We start from the raw sequence: 22,402 nt of genomic DNA, 5'->3' as shown, positions 1-22,402 counted from the left end.
TATTATTAGCGATCAGCGCCAGGTTGAATCATTCGAGGATGCCCCATTGTATGAGTTGTGTCATCAATATTCATTGAATTCATCGCGATATCGTGCCTGAGCTACGAGAGTGTAGGGTATACGAAATGTAGCTTCATACCGAACACAGTCCCTAAGCCCAAGTCAACGTAAACCCTTTGTTCAGATCAGCACCGTTGAGTGTCGCGTTAAGTCGTTGGATCTGGACATCTTGTCAGCGCGTGCTGCTGTACAGGATGGAGAAAGACTCACGCTCGGCTCATAGGTGAAAGCAGTAACGTTGGATCCCGCAAATTGGACAGATTCCCGAGGCCTACTAGCTACACCCAAGATAGACACCTGCCTGACCGTGCTAGTGATAGCATACGAGCCATCTACAGGAGTCACGGCAAGCCTTCCAAACTGAGCCGAGAAAGATATCGTCGTGCTAGGCGTGGGCCACTGGGTCTCACCATCATCGATGTATGCCGCTCCGCTGGCTTTCTGGCTCTTGTCAAGAGCAACAACAATGTCGTACTGGCTCTGCTGGGTCTCGTAGATAGTGTATCCTGGGTCGGAGTACAAGAGCAGGACGGATCCAGGACGAATGTGCACGCTGATGATAGTCTCAGTTTCCGTCCGGGATGTGTATGAGGGAACTTACTTGATCTGGCTGAGGGGCGCGGGGATGGAGGTGTTGACATTAGGGGTGACGTTAAGCGGGGCGTGTGTGAACAGGTCCCTCCACGGTCCCTCTCCAGGGAAGGTCCCCTTGACCTCAGTGACGTTCGGCTCCAACACAGGGGTGACAAGCAGCGAAGGGCCAACCATGAACTGGCGGTCGTTGAGCATCTGCTCGGGGGACGGGAACTCCCAGAAGACGGCGCGCATCGCTGGTGTGCCGGTGATGGAGGCTTGGGCCATGTACGTGTAGAAGTAGGGTAGAATGGAGTAGCGAGCCGCTGCAGCGCGGCGGGATGCATCGGCGACAGAACTGGTAAAGATCAGACGAAATCCAATGTCGATGCAAGGCACTCACTCCCAGCGGAAAGGCTCTTGCGAGAGAGCACCACGCGTGTTGTGGTTCCTATAGAACGGCGTAAAAGCAGACATCATCATCCACCGATTACACAGTTCCTCGTCCGTATTCTGGTTAAACCCACACGTGTCCGCACCGACCATAGGCTAACCTGGATTAGCGCGGTGCTCAATGCCGGTGAGGGGAAGACTCACGATGCCAAAGATCTGGAACTGCAGGATACCCTGAATAGAGTAGGCCATATATCTCCACGTGGAATAATTATCCCCAAGCCAATGGTGGGTGTACCTGCCCGAGCCCGCATAAGTCGATCGAGCAACGAGGAAAGGCCTGTTGGTCGGGTTAAGGGAAAGGAGGGCGTTGTGTGTCCGGACTTCGCTCATATGGCCCCAGATGTTCTTCACGTCATAGAACACACCAAAGGCGGTGCTAGCGTTCATCGCTACGGTCTGGACGTCGAGCGGGCCTTTGGCGTTATGGATCGCATAAGGGGGCGTCTCGAGGAACCGCTGGGTGACGTTCTGGTATACGATTTCCGTTGCACGCTTGGCGAGCGCATGCTGCGATTCGTCAGCTAGTGAACGCCGGAAGTTAGTCGTCGAATCCGGGACGTAGGTCGAGCTCCCGTTGACGGTCATGTTGCCCGAATCGCCGTAGGTGGTGTAATCGTACCCCTCCGGCCAGCCAGTGACGATCGTAGGTGACGTGTCAGGTGAAGCCAGCGTGGACCAGTTCTGGCCAGTACCGCACGAGCCGACGCAGAAAGACGAGGGCTCGTTCATGTCCTCCCATATCCCGTCGAAGGATATGATCTGGGAAAAGTTGCGGAAAGCGTCTGTCCACCAGGCTTGGGACTGGTTGTTGTACCAATCTGGGAAACTTGTGTACCCTGGCCAGACCTGGCCGATGTATTGACTCCCATCCTCGTTATGGATAAAGGTACCCTCTTCGGTGCCGCTTGTCCAGGGGTCATATACATCTGTGCCGTTCGGGATCTGCACACCGATGGCGCCGTCGATGACTGCAGCATACATCAGCGATTGTGCACGGGGATGAAAGGGCCCACTAACTGGGGATATAATGCTGATGGTTCGCATGCAAGCCCTGGATCATCGCCTCGTATTCGGAAGGAGCAAACCTATTCGGCGCAGGGATAAAATCACGGTACGCGTCCATCCAGTCTACACCTCATCAGCCTCGTCTGGTCACAACAGAACCGAACGCAACGTACCAATATCGTTCCACTGCGTCTCAAGAGGGATGTTCGCCGCTCTCATACTGTCGATCACGAACTGCGTGTCGCTGACGTTGTTGTACCCCCAGCGACACTGATGGTACCCAAAGCCCCACATCGGCGGCATCTGGGGCAAGCCGACAAACTGGACATACTGTTCCACTACCTTGAGGGGTGAGTTGCTACCGGCCGCGTCCCCGCTGAAGAAATAAAAGTCGAACGTCCCCCCAATGGCGCGGTATTGGATTACCCCTGGACGGAGGAGGACGTCCATCCCCGAGGTTTGGAGGAGGAACACCCCGTGTGAGTCGGCTTTTCCCGAACTGTCAAATCGGGTTTCCACGTAGACTGGGTGATAACCATCTATGACGCGTCAGGGCACCGACGGGGTATATGCCATATAGAGACATACAGAGGTTCGAATCCAACGGGTCGCCAATATCGAGCGTGAAGAAAGGCTGCACCGTCGAATTGGGATCGCGCCTAAAGTTGCCCGAAATGTACTCGCCGAGACCTGCGCCTCGTCAGCTCCACATCAGCCAATACCAGGGATCGTACCATACCATAGATGTTCGCGTCTTGGGGAAGGGCAGAAGACAGCTGAAGATACTGGTTCGAGAATACCAGAGGGTGGGCAGGCATCGCGGTAGTGTTCGTCACGCTGGCATTGTTCTCGTACGAAAACAGGGGTTCCGTATACGTTGGTATGTTCTCTGCCCGCGTGTCGAATATCACCGCACCGGTGGAGCGCTTCTCGACCCAGAAGGCGAAAGGTGAGCTCGTGTAATGGAAAGCGAAGTCGGAGGTGGAGGAAGGGACGGAGGCGGGAGGGCGGGCAAGCACAGATTGCGGGAGCTGGTACTGCTGCTCTGCGGTGTCGTAGATATGCACATGCAGGCGGGACTCGGTCTGCAAGGGGAGAGGGTGAAAAACAGCCTGAGCCTTTGGGGAGGGCTCACCTCGTACGTCACGCTCAGTGTCAGCGAGGGGATCGTTACTCCAAAAGCGTTACACGCCGGCCCAGAGAGCTTAAGCAGCGCCTGCACGCCGCTCTCGTTCTCCTGTACACTGTCGACCTCGTATCCTGTTCCCGTCAGCCCTGACCCTATCCGTGCGTTATGATAAAGCGCACCGGTACAGTTCACCACAGAGTAAGAGGGGATGATATCCCCTGGCCATCGGGCGCCTAGCTCAGTGCGGGATGTGATGAGCGGACTGGCGAGAGCAGAGAGAGGCAAGAGCGCCCCGAGCAAGTGTAGGAGTGTCATGCGCGTGTTGGTGTGTGTCGTGTCGTTGTCGGTATCCGTCGGTTCGAAAGGAGAGAGGAGGGGGCTGAGGAGGGGGGAACGAGGAACGAAGAACAGTATCTGGAAGGTTATAACCTGTTCTACCGTACTCCCCACCGCCCAACCGAATCAACACCGTTCCAAGAGGAACAGACTTCCAAAGGTGTGTTTACCCTCATTCTCATTCCTGTACGTTCATACCGCGTGTCTCTTCTTCTCCTTCTTCTCTGCCCACACTGTACTCTCCGTCCCCGTCGTTCCTCAAGCAGTGTCACGTTACACCCCGCACCATAGGACGGACCAGCGCGCATTCCAGTCCAGTCCGACGAGCGTAATGAATACAGTCCACATACCCCGTCCAAGTCGGAGTCAGGTAAAAACAAAACAAAGCCAAAGACGTAAACAGGACATGAATAAGATGTACACCAACGTTCCGAGAAGGGTTCGCCCGGTGACTTGTGACTTGTCACATACCGCCGCTTCCCCGCATGCGGGTCTTGGCTTCCTGAAGCGCTGTACTGGGTCACGTTCCTCCCTCAATTTGGGGGAAATCCTCGTGCCAGCAACGATGACCAAAATGCGAAAGGAGCTAGAAGCTGCGGCTATTCTCCGGTACGACAATGCCGGACATCCCTCGATCCAAATATAGCATCCTACAGTCCGAGTTGTGACCAAAAATGATGATACGCTCTTGTGTAAACCTATTCGAGCTCGATGATGAGTCTGTTCTTAATTCGTTCGATGGTTGTCAAATCGTCCGCAAGAAGACACATCCAAACAACGTTAACAACCAGCCAGGGACCCATTCAGCTCAGTATCATCCCCCTCCCTCAAACAAAGTTACTCATGTAGACACACTCAGGCCCCAGCGGCAAGAGGAAATATCAAGCCCGATCAGATTAGATTGCATTCTAAGCTAGAAGCTGTAAGCTGGGTAACTGGGCGTTGGGCGTAGGAGTGTACCCCAAGCTAGGGAGGGGGGAAGGGGGACATGCAGCGAGCGAACCGCAACACAAGCGACAACGGCGACAACGGCGATAAAAATCGGAGACGGAGAGACGAAATAGAGATAGGAAGAGAGGGGTAGAGAGGGGACAACTGCGCCCTAGGGAACATATATAAGGAAGAACAGGAGAACAGGAGAACAGGAGAACAGGAGAACAGGGGAACAGGGGAACAGGGGATGAAGGCAAAAACGGAAAAACGGAAAAAATAACAGGGGAGATTAAACGTTGGAAACGAGTTGTGGTAGGACATGAACAGGGGCCATCGGTTGGGGGAAATGCATAAATATCAACGGAACGGCCTTGAGATGCGAAGGGCGAAGTGAGGCAGCAGGTGCCTGCTGGTCGTCTGTGGGGGTACCGGCAAACAGGCTGAAGGGGAGGCTGGGAAGCGGGAAGCAGAAAGCGGAAAAGCGAAACAGCAGCAAAGAGGAAGAGGAAGAGGAAAAGAGGAAAGAGGAAAGGGAAAAGGGAAAAGGGAAAAGAGCGTAAAAGTCATCCTATTATCCCAAAGAGAGTCGATCTGCCCACACCGGCAGAGCGGACGAAGAGCGCAGTCCAGGCGGCAGAGGGCAGAGGGCCACGAACATCCGCGGCGCCCGCAACGCAGGCAGGCAGAACAGGAGGCAGAAGGGGAGACGGGCATGTCGGCATATCGGGGTCGTACTTTTCTTGTCCCCACGAGCTTGGGCAGCGATCGGGGACGTAGGGACGTGGGTTGTCGATGAACGGGTGAAGAGGAGAAGGGGGGAGAGGGAGGCGACGGGGGGATGGGGGATGGGTATATGCGCGGCTCGACATGCCGTATTCTCATGCCTCATGCTCCGGGTTACTCTGCCAAGAGTTCAGTGATGCCTTCGCGCAGAGTGTCGGTCAGCTTGGCTCACCCTGCCTACTCGCAAGCTCCATCGCCTGCGTCCTCGTCACCGGCATCATCTTCGTCGACATATCAATCTCCGCTGTGAGCGCCATGGGCAGCTCTGCCATGCCCGGCGTCGGGGGGCGCGAGCTATCCGGGCCAGAAGAGTTTGCCGTTATCTGGCTGACGATCTGCTGGGAGGTGTTGAAGTACGACCGGCGGTTCATCTTCTGGTAGTCGTAGACTGTGAACTGTTCTTCGAGCGTGCGCTGGTCGGAGGAGAGAGAGTTGACGTCGAGGTTCGCATTCCGCTTTCGCGCTTTGAGAGGGTTGTCTTCTAGGAGGAGCTCTTCCAGCTCGTGGGAAGCGTCAAAGTTCGCTTTCTTGGACTGTCGCAAGGGTGAGTGTCAGCAAGGGGTGAAGAGGGAGGAGAACGCACATCAGGTACGAAAGGCGGTGTGAGCGCTTTCTGCTCCAGGGCATCCCAGTCAAAGTCCCTCATCCAAGGATGGGACTTCACTTCCCTCGCCTCGTCGTCCAAGCTCTTACATCCGAGCCGTCTCCTCGGGTCCCGCTCCAAGAAAGTAACAAGACAGTGGAGCGCCTCGCGCGAGTGTTTCTGTTGCGCGTCTTCGGGGAACTTTACGCTGTCTTTCGTGATACTCTGCGTGAGGTTGGAGTTTGTGTTGCCTTTGAAAGGACGTTTGCCGAACATGAGTTCGTAGGCTACGACACCAAGGGACCACCAGTCGATCTGATACGAGTACCCGCGCTTTGTGAGCACCTCGGGTGCTAAGTTGCATGAGCATCACCAACAAGCAGGGAAAAGAGGGGACGCACCCATGTACGCCATACTCCCCGCTACGCCAGTCATAAGTTTCTTAGGCGAGTAATGCACGGCGATGTTAAAGTCTGTAATATGCGCATGACCCCGCTCGTCGAGGAGGATGTTGTCCGGCTTGAGATCGCGGTGTACGATGCGTTTGTCATGCAGGTAGCTGATGGCCGAGGACAGCTCGGCAACGTAGAACCTCACGAGCTCCTCTGACATCGGACCGTTCCTATCCAAGTGGACTGCACACGTTCAGCGCAATCCTACAACACGAATGGACAAAAGACGCACATCTCAGGTCCCCGCCAAGCATAAGATCCAGAACGAAAAAGCAATTCTCGTCGTCTTGGAACGCATAGCGCAAGTTGACGACAAACGGGTGGTCGATCTCCTCGAGCAGCCTGCGTTCCTGGATGATATTGGTGATGGCGCGCATCTTGACACATTTGGCTTTGTTGATGTACTTGAGGGCGAAGAGCTCTTTGGTTTGTTTGTGCTGGACGACGCGGACCTGGGAGGTACATGTATCTGATCGTCAGTATATGGACTTTCTGATCTCCCGCGTAGGGGGAGGGGGGAAGACGCACCTTTCCGAACGCACCCTTGCCTACGCTCCTCAACAGCGCGAAATGGAACAAGTTGACCTCTCCGTCAAAGTCGATCGGCTATTCCGTTCGCTCAGGTCAGCACGTACCCCGTGGCAGGGGAAGGAAGGGAGACTCACCTCAGGCCGACAGCATACTGCGCCCATTGTTTACTCGTAGAAGGGAAAGAGGGGTATCAAGAGGAGTCTAGGAGTCTAGAAGGTCGTGCGAGGGTATAAGGGAGAGGATGGAGAGGGTGTAGGATGTCACTTTGGTGTGAGGTGGTTGTCGGATGTACAGGTAATAGGTGGTTGTCGAAGAAGGTAGACGATAGCCAATAGGAGAACAGGGCGGGGATGAGGGCGGGGGATGAGGGGAAGAAGAGAGGAGAGAGAGAAGAAGAGGAGGAGAATGGAATTTGGTCTTTCAGGGTGTAAGGCACAAACTGGGCGCATACATTGACTCCATTCAAAGGGGAACAGAGGGTCCATCTCATCATATGTCTTTATTCCGATGAATAGCATATCAACATACATGTAATTGAGTTATTATCCTTTGTGCATTATTAATGTCAACATCATCATCATCAACAACAACAATAACAACAACAACATCCAACCCACAATTGCCACCCACCCACCTCGTGTTCATCTCCGCTTTGCCACGTGTTCCCTTAACGACGAAATCCCTTCTCACTTCTCCACATCTCCGTCTCTCTCTTCCGGGGTTCAGGGTTCTTCTTTCCCTCTTCTCGAGGTCCATGAATGTCGTCATACATCCATCAATATCTGCTTACTATCCCCTATTCTGCATAACCCATATCCTCTCCTCAACCCTCACAGTCCTCCCCAACACATCCCACACACCCTCCCACCCCCTCTCCCTCACACACCTCACATCCCCCATCCCAGGCATCCTCAACCCCTCAAAAGCGCTCACAACCCCCACCTCGACCCACCCTCTCGCCCTCAACTCCCCAGGCTGTTCCGTCAGCGCATGACTATACCTCCCCCACTCGGATCCCGTCACGTTCTGTTTGGTGTATTCCCAGGGTACGAGTGGCCGCGTGGGGAAATGCGGCTCTCCGTGCAGTTGAGTGAACAGGGATGCTCCGGTCTGCGCGGCGAGGTTGTCGATATGTACGTTTACTACCCCGAGTCAGCTAGGACACAAGCGGGGTGGGGGGGAGGAGTACCCCGCGAGACTTCAGGAACCAGGGCATGCAGGAGGCGCATCCCGTTCCCTCCTGGGTAGTTGAGTATCGAGATCCCGCTCAGGACGATAGTTGATAGTACATTGCCTAGTACAAGACCGACAAGAGCGAGCTTGACGAGCAGCGAAAGACCGGGGATGCGTATCCGTGTCCTGCAGAGCGTCAGCTTCCCCCCGTGCGAGTAAGCGAGCTGGAACGGACAGCATCTGCGCCCCTCGGGCAGCTGCAACGTTCAATACCGGCACGGCGTAGACGATGAACCGCCATTCCTTATGTCCCAGGAGGGAGATCAGGCTCAGGTAAGCGATCCAAGGCTGGAGAATCTCCAGTGCTTGGGAGTCCACGAGTCCGACAAGAGAGAGCGGGAGGGCGCCAAGCAGCAGCTTGGGGATGTGGGAAGTGAAGTACGCGTGTATGGGAGAGACCTGGCCGATGTCAGTCGTCAGTCGTTTGTGCGTGTGTGTGTGGGTAGAGGGGGACGCACGCCCCACTCTTGGCTCTTCCCTTCGAAGACGTTGAACCATATTCCCTGGAACTCGGGCCACAGAGGCCACTGCTGCCAGAAATAGGAATCGATCAACACTGTCGCCACTGCCAGGTCATTCATTAAACGTCGCGCCCCAGCCAAGCAGGGAGACTTGCCTAACGCGACAGAGCCGGAGATGGCACCTGTGAGGAATATCCTCTGCGAGGAGACACCTCTCCTAAGTCCTTCGACCAGTAGTCCGGGGAGCAGCAGGATCAGCTCAGCGCGGAAGATCGTTGTTGCTAGAACGACAAGCGCCAGGGCTCGCTGATAGTTCCTCGCTGATCCTCCCCGGGACTTGCGGAGGAGCAACGCAGACGCGACGTTTACTGCTCCCCATCAGCCTCGCCACATGAGCATGAGACGAGCAAAACGTACCAAGAGGGAAGGCGAACATGTTCGGCAGCGTCCGGCTTAGCCAGAACGGCACATGAAACTGTGTGCAAGAGAGGACGGTGAACCACAGTCCTGCAGTATAGCCAAACCGGTTGCTCGTCTCCTTGCGTAACATGCACAGGCTGCGTAGGTTGACGAGCGCTAGGATGCCTCTTGCTGCGTTGTTGATTAGCGTGTTCCGCTGAGGCGGGTTAAGGAGCTGGGGGGACGAACCGTACACCTGGAGATCGAACTTGTTCTGTATTAGCCCGAAGGCGTTACATGCCCATCCCAGGGGGTAGAGCGCGCTTCCGAGAAACAAACTTCCTATGAACGACCGGGGCACCACACCGGGGAATAGGAAATGGTCGTACTACACCATGCGCCGATGAGCCAGCCTGGAGTTGGATTGTTGGATGAACTTGAACGTACTTTCTGCAGGCTGGAGGGAAGGACGCCGTACATGAATATATCGTGCGCTGCGTGCAGGTTGAACGATTCTTCTACTTTTGTATAAGGGGAGAGGACGAGATGTGTCCATGCTACGAGGTAGAAGACTGCGTCGAACAGTGCGTCTGGAGGCATGTTGACAAGAAAGGACAAGGGATGAGCGCTTGTTCCTTCCTTGTACGCGTCTTACCATGCGTCTACGAGCAGCGCTCATCTCCCTCTCAAAGCAGGGGCATGACTATTCCCCTTGCGCAGACGCTCTAGAAGAAGCAGGGCTGAAGACGTCCGACGACCTCCTCTTCACTACTTCTACGTCAGAACAGTATGCTCGGCTCCCAGGTGGAACACTCTCCTTTCCCGAGTTCGCAGCGCTCAAGGAAGACGTGTCCAAGTTCGTCGCTCCCCACCCTCTGACGGGGGAAGAAGCGTACTTGCTCGCTATGGGAACTGAAGCTCAGAGGTATGAAGGTCTTTGTGGAGTCCCGGAGTTGGACGCGCTGCTGGGCGGGTTTGGGCAGTACGGCGTGCTCGAGTTTTCCGGAGGACGAGAATCGTGTAAGACCGTGAGCTGCTTTCCCACTCCACCCAACTCAGGCTGACCACTGGATACCTCGATGACTTGCAGCTCTTGGCATTCCATATCGTCCTCCGATACCTGAGCAGCGAACGGAAAGGCAAAGCCCTGTGGATCGACACGTCCAACTCGTTCAACGTCCAGCGCGCTCTGGCAGTAACGCGGCTCCTCCCCGGGCTGGTGCGCCTCCCGGCGTGTGTGTATACGGAGGTGCTCATGTGTTTAGGGGGTTGGGGACGCGCTTGACAGGTTGGCGTACTCGACGTGCTTCGATGTCGACCCTGCGCTTGGGGTGCTGGACGATATCCGCCAATCGATAGACGTGAGCTCCTTCCGAGCTGCTGGTGCATGTATGCGTTCTAACACGCTCCACTCTGAAGCTAAGAGGGGAACGCGTCGACACCACAACACCGAGGTTCATCGTCATAGACGCTATCACACCCTTGTTATCCAAAGAGATCTCCAGCGTCTCCTCCCAAGGTCCCCCACCCCGCCTCCCCGTGGAGTAACTCCCAGCTCACATCACCCCAGGACACGCGATCATGGTTTCCTTTCTCAGGCAACTCAACGCCCTAGCCCGCTCATACTCGCTCACCGTGCTCGTAAGCCTCCCCTCATAGCCTCGTTCCACACCTGACGTAGTCAATTAAGATAATAAACAACTCCGTCCTCGCCGGTCGACCCAAGCAGTCCCCCAATTCCGAGTCTGAGGCCAACCCCCAGCCAGCGCTGGCGATAGGAATGCGCCATCCCGAGCCTGAACCGCATAACGAGCTTTCGGCTTTTAGCACTACTAGTACTAGACCGGCGCTGGGACCTACGTTCACTTTCTTGAGTGACGCGACGCTCTGGCTGTCGGAGGCGAAGATGGTTTTCCCTGCAGATACGGAGCTCGCCAGGGCTGGCCAGCAGAAGGTTTATATAGCAGAGGTGTTAAGGTCGAGGAGCACTGTAAGTTCGCTGCATGGCCTGGGGAAACTTCACTGAGCCCAAGTAGTTATCTGGGACCTGGTGTGCTTTCAAGTCGGTAAGCATGACATGTTTCGGGCAATGCAGCGCTTCTGATATTGGGCCAGGACGGGTTAAACCTACTTCCAATCTAGACAACATCTATGTATCGCTATCCCCACCGTGTACCACTACCAAGAAGATGCAATGTATGATATACTGCAGCAGTGGTCTACGAGTCAGCTACTTTTGCTCCGCACCCTTCTTCGCCGCGGCATCATACAACTCTTGATATGTGCCGCTCTTGAGGCACATATCCTTGAAGATGCCGGACTCCTTGTTCAGCAAGTTGATGGGCGTGTCGAACCTTAACTCTGTGAGCTCGCTGTCCGTCTTGTGTACAGTGACTTACTCGGCAACCCTGCCCGCATCTAGGACTAACAACCGGTCGTAGTCTGTCTCTTGTCAGCAGTTACTAGCTTGATATGAGTATGAAACGCACCGATGATGGTCCTGATACGATGGGCAATAGTCAGCAGCAGAGAGTTGCTGAATTCTACGCAATGTCAGTCAACGTTGGCTACTCGGATCATGTAGGCATACCATTGCGGATCGTAGCCTGAATCTTCGAGTCCTGGAATGAAGTTCATTAACAGGGTCGGTTTCTCAACGCCGCTACTCACCGTCTCGAAATCAACACTGGCAGTTGCCTAGAAACTGGTTCAATCCTGTCTGAATATCGTGTGCTGACACTCGTACCTCGTCCATGATGATCATCGAGCTCTGCCTCAACAGGGCTCTTGCCAAAGCGATCAGCTGCCTCTGCCCCTGTGAGAAGTTCGCCCCGCCGGCGCTGACTTGTGTCTCAAGGGTGATTACCACCCTTTCGTCTGCTACTACTGTAGCGGAAGCCACTGAAGTATCATCGGCTGTCGGGGATGACGGCCTGGATGGTTCACGGGAGGAAGCTTGCGAGCTTCGGCGAGTGTTATAACGGCTCTCGGAGATCAGGTGAACACGACGCAATGCATCCCAACAGTCGTCATCACTGTGGTCAGCGAAAGGATCCAAGTTATCTCTAGAGCACAGATTAGATCTGCAATGCCTGTAGACAATCCCTTCATGGCATACCTTATGGTTCCAGAAAAGAGGACGGCGTCTGTTTGTTGCGTGAGACCCAGTTCAAGTACAGACGCCATCAAACATACCTTGTGGAATGAAAGTCTGCGCCGGCACCAGTCAGCCTATATGCAAACAAACCAATTGCGATACTCACTATCCTGGATCTGAGATCTTGCAATCCAATGGTTGTGATGTCAATGCCGTCCACGATTATGCGCCCTTTCCGAGGATCAATGAAGCGAAGGAAACTCATTGCCAAGGTGCTCTTCCCGCTTCCCGTTCGTCCAAGTAACCTGTTCAAACTTAGACAACTTTTTACGCTGAATCTGAGCAACTTTTTCATACCCAATCTTTTCTCTAGCTGCGAGTGAGAATGAGATATCGTGGAGTACCGGCTCTAGCTCTACGGCATAGGCGACTGCTAGATTTTCCACCGACACGAAGTGATCCGAATCAGAGTTAGATGGCCAGAACGCGGGGGGCCGGTGACCTTCGATGATAAGTGGAGCCTGGTATATGTTTGGTGTCGTTAGGATGGCAGGAAAGGCGAATTGTACTCACCTCGGATGGAAGATCACAATATTCAACCACTCGCTAAACATGGTTCGAACATCATTGTGAAAAGAAAGAGACATGACACACCTCGACTGAATTTAGGTCCATTTCCAGTTGGCTGAACAAAACACGTTGTATTTGAGCGCTCGGCATCTCTGCATAGAAAGTCTCTTACGTGAAAAAGCGACCTGTGATTCGTTGTCAACACTCCTGTATCCCTTGAGGAGGATAACTCACAAGTCCAGTATACCGACATGGTAAAGGTCATTGAAAGGGTGATAGTCAATCCCGCCATTCCAACATCAATCCATCCGGAGAGTGCGATAAGGGTCGTCAAAAATACAGCCCTGAGCTGCCTCAGGAAAAGTCGTGCGGTGTAATACAAGTACGCACAAGGCACCTAAGCTGTCAAATCGAACGAGAAGCCATCTATTCAACATCCACATATTCCAGAAGAATGTCTGGGTTTTGTCGATTTTGGCATGCAACGCCTGGAAGAAGCGTTTCTCGGCTGAGAAGGCTCGTACTGTTGTGATTCCATCCAGCATGTCCGCGAAACCAGAGAAAATTGGAGACCGAGTGGTGGACTCCATTCTTCTAAGATCTCTGCTGGTGCTCAGATATCTGTTGCTTGGAGTAAGCCTCGGTCACAATACCAGAAGAAAGGACTTGCCCAACGGTTAACGTATAATATGTCACGCCAATGACAAGTGCGGGCAACAAGAACGCAGGGACTGATGTATGCCGATCAGTATCCCTGAGCATATATTGTATTCCAATACTTACGAATGATACCGACAGTGAGCACGGCAGCAATGAAGGCAGTTAGGAAGGCAACAGATGCTCGCTGTTTGAATGGAGAGTCAGCGGATGACTCCGGCGGCTAAATCGAACCCACAAGAGATCCAGGAAGCTCGGTATCGATGGTCTGCGTATCACGCGAGAACCGATTCAAGATTCTACCAGTTGGCGTCGTGTCGAACCTATTCCGTAGTTCAATCAGTCACTCGATATAGCAATGCCAGGAGGCCAAATGTACCATCGAATAGGGGCACGAACGACGGTCTTCAAAAGTCGTGCAAAGAGTACTCTGACTCGGGTAAGTCAGTCAATAAATTGGTTGTTTTATGCCTTACTTGGATCTGTACCAGAGCCATGTCCGATTTAACATTTGCTAGCAGTTGACTGAACGTTGGCTTACCCTCGATAACCGGCAACAGTCTGGAAAATACAGTCCACCACAGCTGTGTTTGCAGCTCCCATGCCAATTGCCTACTCCAAAAAAGGTATATCAACAACATGATACAAACAACGAACCCGATAGACGTACCGCATAGATCCCTATATAGAAGAAAGGATGATCGCGCGCGCTTGGAAGATTGAACATCGTTAGAGGCGATGCCGAAGGTGAAAAGCCGGTTGTATTAACATCACCGCTGACACCTTGGATTGGGGAGAGAACATGCTGGATGGCCTGGATGCTGGGTATATATCCTTCCACGGTATTCGGGACCCAGGCAGAGGTTGAAGCAACAACGTGCCGAGCAGCGCTATCGATGCTATAATGCTGGAACAGATGATCAGCTCAACTCGATTGATGCCGTCATTCCCATGCTCACCTGGCCCCAGAGTTTGATCCAATACTGGGAAGTATGTTAGTATAGAATAAATCCTAGATTCCCGGATTCGTACCTTCTCAGAAATAGACAGCCCTTGGAAAAGTATAATGAATACAAGGTTCAGTCCCCAAATTGCAATAGACTTCCAAGATCAGGCCAAATCAAAGGAACACAGATGACATACGACTTACAGATGCAAGTAGATAGCTTCTGTATATCCGCCACTCGACACTTCCTTCGGCTTTTGCTTCCTCCTCTACAAGACGCCTCGCTTTCTTTGTCTGTGTAGGCGCTTGCGCGGTTCCGTTAGGCGCTTTGCTGCCTTCCACAGCTTCTGATTCGGGATCTTTATGTTCTGCAGCTTCAACCTTCTTGTCCTCCTCTTTGGCCTGGGCGGCTTCCTCTACCACAATTTGACTCAAAATTCCCTTCTCTCGCAGTTCCTTTGTCTGGCCCTGGGTATCAATGCGCCCATCAAGCATCCGAACGAGATAGTGAGCAGCAGGAAGAACCAAATCGACATGATGGGTAACGAGAACCTATCAACCATATTAGAGCGAGGTCAAGAACTTCGTGACATAGTTACATACGACAGTGCGATTTTCCATGAGTGGGCCTTGCAGAAGATGCTCAAAGACGTATCTGGCGCTATGGCTGTCCAGAGCTGCCAATGGATCATCAAGTAGGACAGTCTGCGATAATGTCAGCGCAGTCCATAACTCTGCTAGCAACCTTACCTTAGTTCGGGCGTAAGCCGCTCGCGCAAGGCTGGCCCACATATCAGCAAGGCTGCCAACACACCCTCCGATGTAAACTTACGCAACGCGAGCCTTCTGCCCCCCGGAGAGTGCCACACCCCTGACCCGAGATCAGTTTCATATGTGAAGTCGTAGGATGTTGCCACATACCTAGCGCCAATCTCGGTTTCTTTTCCCTATCAGAACAATGAACCTGGATAGATAGAGGGGCTTACGATCGCCATCTTCTAACATTGCAAAGTCTGGCTTCAAAGCGCATGCATTGATGACGGCATCATACCGCTCAGCGTCAAGCGGACTGCCAAACAAGATGTTATCTTTGATGCTCTGCTGTTCCAACCATGGTGTTTGAGCGGCATAGCTCAGGGAATTCCGCAGCCCGTGCTCGTCGACCTGTGTAGGGTCTTTTGGAAGAAGTAGCTTTCCTCGCGTCATTGTCATTTCTACAACATGTGAGTAGACGCCCCCTTCGCCAGTAAACTCCTACCTCCAAGGAGAGCCATGAGAACTACGGTCATGGGGATTAGTAGCTGTATGCCGCAGATAGTAACAAGGCATACGAGCTGTCTTTCCGGAGGCAGTTGGCCCGGTTACAACCGATAGTTTGCCAATCGGGAAGACGATATTGATGTCCGACAATTCGAAAACAGCTTCGGCCGCTCCGTTCACTTGTTCCTCGGCACCCGGTGCATCCTTCTTCTTGGCCTCTTCATTCTCGTTCCATTTGAAAGTTGCCTCCTCGGCTCCCAATCGGGCATCAATTGGGATAGTTGACTCTGGAGGCGGCCGTTTGAAGGAGGAAACGTCATCCGACACATCTGGCTCAGCTAAGAAGGCGTCTATGCGAACAAACGATACACCTATAGAAGCAGTGGGCCAGAAATCTCGGAACTCGTTAGACTTGCTTACTAGTTTCCAGGAATCGCACGACGAAGTACGGAAGAAGATTCAGACTGCAGCATTTGCAATCGGTAAGCTGCGCAACGATCATGCGATGAGACACTTACGGCTGACGCAACATGTCGAACAGAGCGATAGCGGTGAAGGCAGTAGATACAGTCAACTCGTGCCCTTGAGCTACGAATACCCAGAAACTGCAAATAGACACCAGAGCAGGTACGTTGGCAAACAGAGCACGGAACAAGAGGGAATTGATGAAGTCTGCAACTCATTCAGGTGCGGTTTGAACGAAGAGGCGTGGCTACTCACTCTTGACGAGCCAGTTCAGTTCTTCCTGACGCGCTTTCATGGCTCTGTCGATCCACTGGTTTTCCCAAGCGAAAAACTGTAGTACTGTCAGACCGCCTATTACAGTTTCTCTCTCTATACAAACCTTGATGAACTTGATTGCTGGCCGCAAGATCAGCCTTGAGAAATGGGGTGCCGGTGTAAGAGCTTACCTTGGATCAGCTCCGTCAATACACCCATTCGCTTGTCACGAGCAGCGGATACGCCGGTAGCAAGCTAGACAAATAGTCCATGTTATCAAGAGACGTTCGTGCAGAGGGCCTGTATTACGACATACTTTGATCATACGCCTCGACATGATCGTATTCAGGGGTGCCGCAATGACGAGGACGGCTACTCCGGCGAATGCTGACCAACCGAGCAATCTACCAGCCTGTGAGCTAGGTTCGACAAATAGGCTATAAACTCACTGATAGAGGAAAACCAGGGCGATGGCGATCTCAAATGGAGCAGTCTGATCCCGTCAGGTATGAATGTATGCGCAAAGTGATGACAACGTACGTAGATGTTATAAAGGAACACAGCCCTGCGTAAATCGTGAGTTCGAAAACAACGATTTGTACATAAAGACATACATAATCGATATCTTCTCAACATCTCCACTCATGAGCTGGACAATCTTACCCACATCAGCCTGGGTCTTGACGCTGGGGTCTTTCTCCTTCTGCTTCGGGTCTTCCTTGTTTGCCACCCCAGAAAAATCCTTTCGTCGGAGGGATTTCTCATAGATATCCGCCATGAGCTCTGCCTTCAACCTAGTTGACATTCGCCTATCGTTCCATAGATGTTGAAGGTCGACCTCGGTCTACAACATGTGATCAGACACACTAATCGTGCTAATCGAAATGTGACTGACTTTCGTAAGACCAGCTAGGAAAGCTAGCGCGGCGAAGAGGAATGCCATGCTGCGTGACTCGGGCGTCGGGTCCGCGATTGCGTCCAGAATGCGCTTGAGGAAGAACGGACCGGCGTATGAGCATGCCGAGGATATGTAGGACAAAATAGCATCCACACTATACACGCAAGTCAGCTCATTTCACGTGTATGAAGATCGCAAGCCGTACATGAGGTCGAAGGAGTTGGCCACAGCTAGACTTCGAAGGGTCGAGCTCTTCCGGATTGTACGATATTTCTCGAACAGGGCTTGGGACTTTACTGTTGGGCTCAGATCCCATACGTCTTCTTCCTTCAGAGTTTTATTCCTTCCCTGTTTACGTGATGAGAAGAAGAGAGGCGGACTACAGGAAAAGCACGAACTTTCCACACCAACGGCCCTACCCAGGCGAACGTAATCCATCCATACAGGGAGGTGTAGTCCTCGGGAGAGATCGTTTTTCCCTATTACGGCGTAAGCGATTCCAGAAAATTACAAGCTCCAAACATGCGCATACAATCTCCTTCTGTTCTTCGTCGTTCGCAGCCAACGCGATCGGCATAGACAGAACGGCTCCCAGAGCCAGGATCGGTGCGATCAGATCAGCCACTTGAAGCGAGAAGATCCACCAGACCGGAAGAGGGATGCCATATGCGCTGAGGTTGAATAGTTGTGCTCCGAGATTGAACGTAGCCGTGAGGATAAAAGTCAGATGCAGAATGAATAGATCGGTGGGTGCGGTGGCTTGAGGGCGGACGACGGGAATGAGGGTTGCGTAGAGCCATGGTAGCACCTTCACGAATGGAAATACGATACGCCAGACCGGTGACTCTTCCTGCTGTTGATGCCATAAAACGATATTATATGTTCCGATCGCGATCAGTACCAGTGTTTCTCCCAGAGCGGGAAGAGATAGAAGCATAGTCTTCCAGACAGGCGGACGGGAAGCGCGTGCATTGGCATCGTCAGCAACCACAGGCTCGCCTCTCAGGATAGCCTTCGCTTCTGGGAGCGTGATGAAAGGATCAAAGGGTGATGCTAGGAATCGCGCAGCTTTCACTACAACTCTTGGCCATGGCACGTAGAGGAGCAGAGAAAGCAAGACCACAGAGCACGGAAGGACACATGCGAGTACACCGCGCAGGAAGGGGTCCAGTAAGCTCATGACAATGACCGTCCAAGATGCATCCAGACGGCGATGGTCTATATGTCGTGAGGGGTAGAATGCGCACTTGAACAGCGCATGAACAGAAGAGAAAGAAAGGTACACGAAGAAGGGAGGATTATTCCTTATCGGGAATTCCCTTGCTTCTTCTTCTGTCTGCTTCCGAACCGCATGGCGCAACAAACATATATAAACGACCATTTGATGTCCCCTCACTTCACACGACCATTGACATTTCCCCTCTTCGGACGAAGAGGACAAGTTATCCGGACGAATTGATCTTCTGCGGACGAGGACAAGAGTCCGCAAGGCTACATTCACCTTTGTATACGGTATCTACATGATCGCATGGAAAGACGTACACTCCTTAGCAATATATATTGTCATTGGTCATTGCATCTATACATCATTCTCTGCTCTTAATCGACCTTGGATCTCAGACCGTTACAGATTGCACCGCCTGTATCTCCGCCCTGTGTCCTTGAATGAAAGCCGAATCTTCCTCAGTAATCAAAATATCAAAATACTTCTTCAGCGCCTCAACGCGTTCCTCCTCCGTAGTAACCTGCTTCATCACCTCCGACTTGCCATTCAACCGTCTCTTAATCGCACCATTCATCATCGTCATCCTCCCGATCGTCCCGTCCTCCGCTCTGAACGGTCGCATACAGAGGATGTCTGTCCAGAAAGGACCGCACCCATCCGCCCGACCACAGAAGGCGAACGATAGCGCCTCGTAGTCGTTTGGGTATAGCTCAGCTTCCGAGAACTGGAATAGAGGGCGCCAAGGTGCGTCCACACCACGCCATTCGACTGTCCAGCCTGAGAGATCTCGCGTGGCCGCATTTAGCGGGTGACCTTTGAGGATCCGATGTTCTTCTGCTGCGGGGCCTTCCCGGGTCGCACCGTGTTTGAGCTCGATAGGGCCTATCAGGCCAGTACCTCCAAAGCCTGTGTCGACGAGATGGATCGGGGTGTCGATGGGGTGCACAAGGAGACAAGCATGGTTTAGTGGGGAATACCTCGGCGGGGCGTGTGGGTCCGACATGTGCAGCTCGTTCGCTCGAGCAGCAGCGGCGTACGCTGGGTATCCGAGTGCTCGGAGCATGCCGAGCAAAAGCCCGTTCTGGCCAAAACAGTAGCTGCCGCCTTTCCCATCGCCGACGAACCGCTGATAGAGCGCTTGGGGCTCGACGTTCATCACATGCGCTTGGGAGCTTCCAGGCGGTGAGCGTTGAGCGACGAGCGACGAGGTTACGGGAGAGGAAGGACATACTAGTGCATATCGGCATTCTCGAATGGGTAGGTGAAGAGATGCTGTAGGACGACCTTGCTCAATGTGTCGAGCGTCGGTTCTGGCAAGGGAGAGTCGAGCTCGAAGCCTGGATAAGCGGCTTTCTTCAGGTATGCTCGGAGCTGTTGTTCAGTGTAGTACGACGGTACTTTGTCGATGATCATGTTGACTGAGAGAGCAGAAGTTAAACCAGCATGAAGTGAGATAAGCTCGACGTCGACCCCAGAAGGACATTGTCATGGTCAGGTTGAAGTGGCCGGTGCAATACCGACGCGTACAGTGTCACGCGTGGCTCAACCACCAACCACCATCTTCACAGCATTTGAATCTAACAAGTTTGAATATAACAAGTCTAGATCTAAAAGAGGTATTAAACTGGACTTTATTGGTATTGTGCACCTGGATAAGCGCCAACGAAGAACATGCTAGCGACGGGTGCCTTGATATTGATCTCCAATCTGTGCCCAAACCTCCCAGCTCGGTCCATGATGCCAGCGAGAACATCCTCTTTCTATGTATGCCCTGGTTGAACTGCTTCGTGACAGCACACACCTACGTGCTACTTCTGTTGACTGCCTCTGCCGGCTAATCCTAATGCTGCTCGTCCCGATCAATTTCAACCTCTTCTCTTCTTTCTGTGGAGTGCCCACTCCACCGCACAGGCATCCCAATGTACAAATATCACCGAACACAATCTGATGCTGCTCCTGGTGATACTGCCTCTCGAACCCGCACCTACCGCCCATGGCCCACTACTCATCCTACAACATCCTCATCATCCTCATCCTCACCCTCGGCTCGATCTCCTACGGCTACGCATTCAGCGTGACCTCCAACACGCTAGGCCAGCCCGGGTTCCTACACTATTTCGGGCTAGACACCGATCCCGGGTACGCTAACTCCATCGAGGGCGCTATCAATGGGCTCTTTTCTGCCGGAGGGACGTTCGGCGCTCTCCTAGTAGGGTGGATGAACGACGCCCACGGGAGGAAGAAGACGATGAACCTCGCTGCAGTAATATGTATTGTCGGGAGCGCGCTGCAGGCCGGCTCGGTGGGCGTGACCATGTTCCTCGTCGCGAGGTTTGTGACAGGGTGGGGGATAGGAATGATGGTTGTCCTCATCCCGATCTTCCAAGCTGAGGTGTCGCCTCCCACGTCCAGGGGCCTCCTGGTAGGGCAACACGGTGCGCGAACCTCCCCTTCCCCGCATCGTCCCAGGAGAGCGAACGCTTACTCCGGGCACTGGATATACAGGCGCGTGGATCGTACTTGGGTACGCGATTGCAGGCTGGGTCGGCGTGGGCACGTTCTACTCCTCAAACCTAAGTTTCCAATGGCGCTTCCCTATAGCCGTCTCCTGCCTCTGGCCAGCAGCACTGCTCCTCTTCAGCCCCGGCGTGCCAGAGTCACCTCGTTGGCGTACGTTCCCTCCCTTCCCCTCGGTTTCGCCGCTCAACCCAGACAGTACTGCTCAAAGGCAGGCAAGCCGAAGCCTGGGCCATCATCTCCCGTCTTCACAGCCGACCTAACGACCCCGACCAAAGTTACGCCCAAGCCGAGTTTCGTCAGATGTCCCAGCAAGTGCTGCTCGACCAAGCGGCGTGGGAGCGCGGAGGGGGCCCGTGGCAGGTCGTCACCAAGCCTTCGTATAGAAAACGGATGTGGATGGGGTTCTTTACTCAGTATGCGGCGCAGACGACGGGGGCGATGGTCGTTTACAGTACGTATGCGCGGCGCTCGTGCTTTCCTTTCCTTTCGCAGAAACACTGACTGGGCTTATATAGATTACATCGTATTGCTGTATGAAGACCTTGGGTATACGGGAGCGACGGTCCTCATGCTCGGAGCGGGGTACGTCACTGTCGCCGCTGCCGCCAACTTCCTCGCGTCGTTCATAATGGACTACCTCGGCCGAGTACGTCTGTGAAGTACGTCCTCTCCCCGTTACAGTGTTCCATTCTGAGCAGCGAAGTCATTGGCCTGAGCGGGTGTATGCTCAGCCTAGCCTGCGAGAGCGCCATGACGGCGCAATACGCGGGCACGTCGAACAAAGCCGGGAACGCCTGGGGCGTCGTGTTCATCTTCATCTTTATCTTCTTCTACGCCGGGGGGATAGACGCGACGTCCTACGTGTACTGTTCCGAGATCTTCCCGACGCATATCCGGAGTCAGGGCATGGCGTTCTCCATGCTTGGCACGTTTTTGTCCACTGTCGCGTACCTCGATGCTGCTCCGACCGCGCTGGCGAGGATTGGATGGTGGTACTATGTGTTTTTTATATGTATGACGGCGGTGAATATCGGTGTGATGTGGTGGGTTTTCCCCGAGGTGAGTACGAGTATTGAAGTGCGGGACTCTGTTGAATTGTGTAGACTAAAGGGCTGTCGCTGGAGGAGATTAATGGGACGTTCGGGGATGAGGTTGTCTCGCCTCTGGAGGAGGAAAAAGAAGGTGAGAAAGGGGAAACTGAGGTGATTGAGAGAGTGTAATGTGTCGGGTGAGTGTCGGTTGTGTATTTTTTACTAAATGTTTATAAATGTATCGGATAAGTATTATTTCTGTACAGTTTTCCGAGATGAACGAACAACTAAAATTACACGAAATGATGGAAAGTAGACAATATTTTCTCATTCTATTCCCTCAACATGACACTTAACTGGTCAATATACATCTACAATCAGCTCATTCCAACTACACGTATTCCACTCACTGCCCTCACCGCCGTCTACCTCGTCTCTGCACAGCTGCTCGTCGCCCTCCATGCCTTCCTCAACGTCCGCCGTGCACCAACATGGCTGCACGTCGCCTTCCTCCCCTTCACTCTACTCACTATCATCCGATGTC

At 53.3% G+C, this 22,402-nt stretch overlaps 7 protein-coding genes across 7 annotated transcripts; 2 read left to right on the top strand and 5 right to left on the bottom strand.

Moving 5' to 3' along the window:
* Positions 1 to 62: 62 nt before the first annotated feature.
* Positions 63 to 3,563, bottom strand: DACRYDRAFT_20425 (uncharacterized protein). The gene is made up of 11 exons (XM_040771929.1): positions 3,403 to 3,563; positions 3,230 to 3,354; positions 2,834 to 3,179; positions 2,683 to 2,784; positions 2,268 to 2,633; positions 2,107 to 2,217; positions 1,231 to 2,057; positions 1,037 to 1,182; positions 662 to 991; positions 271 to 613; positions 63 to 220 (listed from the first exon to the last, which is right to left on the bottom strand). Exons 1-11 carry the CDS (start codon positions 3,536 to 3,538, stop codon positions 152 to 154), a joined length of 2,901 nt encoding a protein of 966 aa, XP_040631708.1. The 5' UTR covers positions 3,539 to 3,563; the 3' UTR covers positions 63 to 151.
* A 973-nt stretch (positions 3,564 to 4,536) lies between these two features.
* DACRYDRAFT_75734 (kinase-like protein) lies at positions 4,537 to 7,002 on the bottom strand (the record flags this gene model as incomplete). Its single annotated transcript, XM_040776155.1, has 7 exons — positions 4,537 to 5,394; positions 5,448 to 5,808; positions 5,859 to 6,211; positions 6,260 to 6,493; positions 6,543 to 6,762; positions 6,839 to 6,916; positions 6,976 to 7,002. 7 exons carry the CDS (start codon positions 7,000 to 7,002, stop codon positions 5,390 to 5,392), a joined length of 1,278 nt encoding a protein of 425 aa, XP_040631707.1. The 3' UTR covers positions 4,537 to 5,389.
* A 480-nt stretch (positions 7,003 to 7,482) lies between these two features.
* DACRYDRAFT_87050 (uncharacterized protein) lies at positions 7,483 to 9,414 on the bottom strand (the record flags this gene model as incomplete). Its single annotated transcript, XM_040776796.1, has 7 exons — positions 7,483 to 7,491; positions 8,261 to 8,473; positions 8,533 to 8,639; positions 8,691 to 8,903; positions 8,953 to 9,126; positions 9,184 to 9,322; positions 9,382 to 9,414. 7 exons carry the CDS (start codon positions 9,412 to 9,414, stop codon positions 7,483 to 7,485), a joined length of 888 nt encoding a protein of 295 aa, XP_040631706.1.
* A 176-nt stretch (positions 9,415 to 9,590) lies between these two features.
* DACRYDRAFT_47534 (uncharacterized protein) lies at positions 9,591 to 10,482 on the top strand (the record flags this gene model as incomplete). Its single annotated transcript, XM_040774763.1, has 4 exons — positions 9,591 to 9,962; positions 10,025 to 10,153; positions 10,200 to 10,295; positions 10,354 to 10,482. The coding sequence occupies 4 exons, from the start codon at positions 9,591 to 9,593 to the stop codon at positions 10,480 to 10,482; spliced, it is 726 nt and encodes a 241-aa protein (XP_040631705.1).
* Positions 10,483 to 10,550: 68 nt separating this feature from the next.
* Positions 10,551 to 18,276, bottom strand: DACRYDRAFT_114129 (uncharacterized protein). The gene is made up of 48 exons (XM_040769767.1): positions 17,615 to 18,276; positions 17,481 to 17,561; positions 17,288 to 17,430; positions 17,080 to 17,236; positions 16,799 to 17,028; positions 16,725 to 16,749; positions 16,634 to 16,677; positions 16,501 to 16,588; positions 16,376 to 16,439; positions 16,309 to 16,325; positions 16,185 to 16,260; positions 15,983 to 16,136; positions 15,885 to 15,928; positions 15,536 to 15,835; positions 15,463 to 15,483; positions 15,191 to 15,418; positions 15,126 to 15,144; positions 15,037 to 15,075; positions 14,955 to 14,985; positions 14,808 to 14,909; positions 14,409 to 14,756; positions 14,291 to 14,359; positions 14,218 to 14,241; positions 13,929 to 14,165; positions 13,800 to 13,870; positions 13,735 to 13,740; positions 13,638 to 13,688; positions 13,497 to 13,581; positions 13,385 to 13,445; positions 13,272 to 13,332; positions 12,992 to 13,222; positions 12,836 to 12,945; positions 12,779 to 12,786; positions 12,686 to 12,721; positions 12,605 to 12,637; positions 12,389 to 12,552; positions 12,198 to 12,336; positions 12,130 to 12,145; positions 12,053 to 12,080; positions 11,681 to 11,999; positions 11,605 to 11,631; positions 11,525 to 11,555; positions 11,424 to 11,477; positions 11,334 to 11,376; positions 11,050 to 11,288; positions 10,971 to 11,000; positions 10,625 to 10,924; positions 10,551 to 10,575 (listed from the first exon to the last, which is right to left on the bottom strand). The coding sequence occupies exons 1-45, from the start codon at positions 18,260 to 18,262 to the stop codon at positions 11,165 to 11,167; spliced, it is 4,887 nt and encodes a 1,628-aa protein (XP_040631704.1). The 5' UTR covers positions 18,263 to 18,276; the 3' UTR covers positions 10,551 to 10,575; positions 10,625 to 10,924; positions 10,971 to 11,000; positions 11,050 to 11,164.
* Positions 18,277 to 18,633: 357 nt separating this feature from the next.
* Positions 18,634 to 19,796, bottom strand: DACRYDRAFT_20421 (cysteine proteinase). Its single transcript, XM_040771928.1, has 2 exons — positions 19,539 to 19,796; positions 18,634 to 19,479 (listed from the first exon to the last, which is right to left on the bottom strand). Exons 1-2 carry the CDS (start codon positions 19,718 to 19,720, stop codon positions 18,699 to 18,701), a joined length of 963 nt encoding a protein of 320 aa, XP_040631703.1. The 5' UTR covers positions 19,721 to 19,796; the 3' UTR covers positions 18,634 to 18,698.
* Positions 19,797 to 20,300: 504 nt separating this feature from the next.
* On the top strand, positions 20,301 to 22,174 carry DACRYDRAFT_13947 (general substrate transporter; the record flags this gene model as incomplete). The annotated part of the gene is made up of 7 exons (XM_040771008.1): positions 20,301 to 20,742; positions 20,846 to 20,977; positions 21,024 to 21,278; positions 21,343 to 21,473; positions 21,509 to 21,886; positions 21,931 to 22,009; positions 22,125 to 22,174. 7 exons carry the CDS (start codon positions 20,301 to 20,303, stop codon positions 22,172 to 22,174), a joined length of 1,467 nt encoding a protein of 488 aa, XP_040631702.1.
* Positions 22,175 to 22,402: the final 228 nt, after the last annotated feature.

Source organism: Dacryopinax primogenitus (genome assembly GCF_000292625.1).
Source record: "Dacryopinax primogenitus strain DJM-731 SS1 chromosome Unknown DACRYscaffold_3, whole genome shotgun sequence".
NCBI classification, from domain to species: domain Eukaryota; kingdom Fungi; phylum Basidiomycota; class Dacrymycetes; order Dacrymycetales; family Dacrymycetaceae; genus Dacryopinax; species Dacryopinax primogenitus.
Note: the sequence above shows the minus strand (reverse complement) of the source record. Positions and strands in the feature narration are given on the sequence as shown.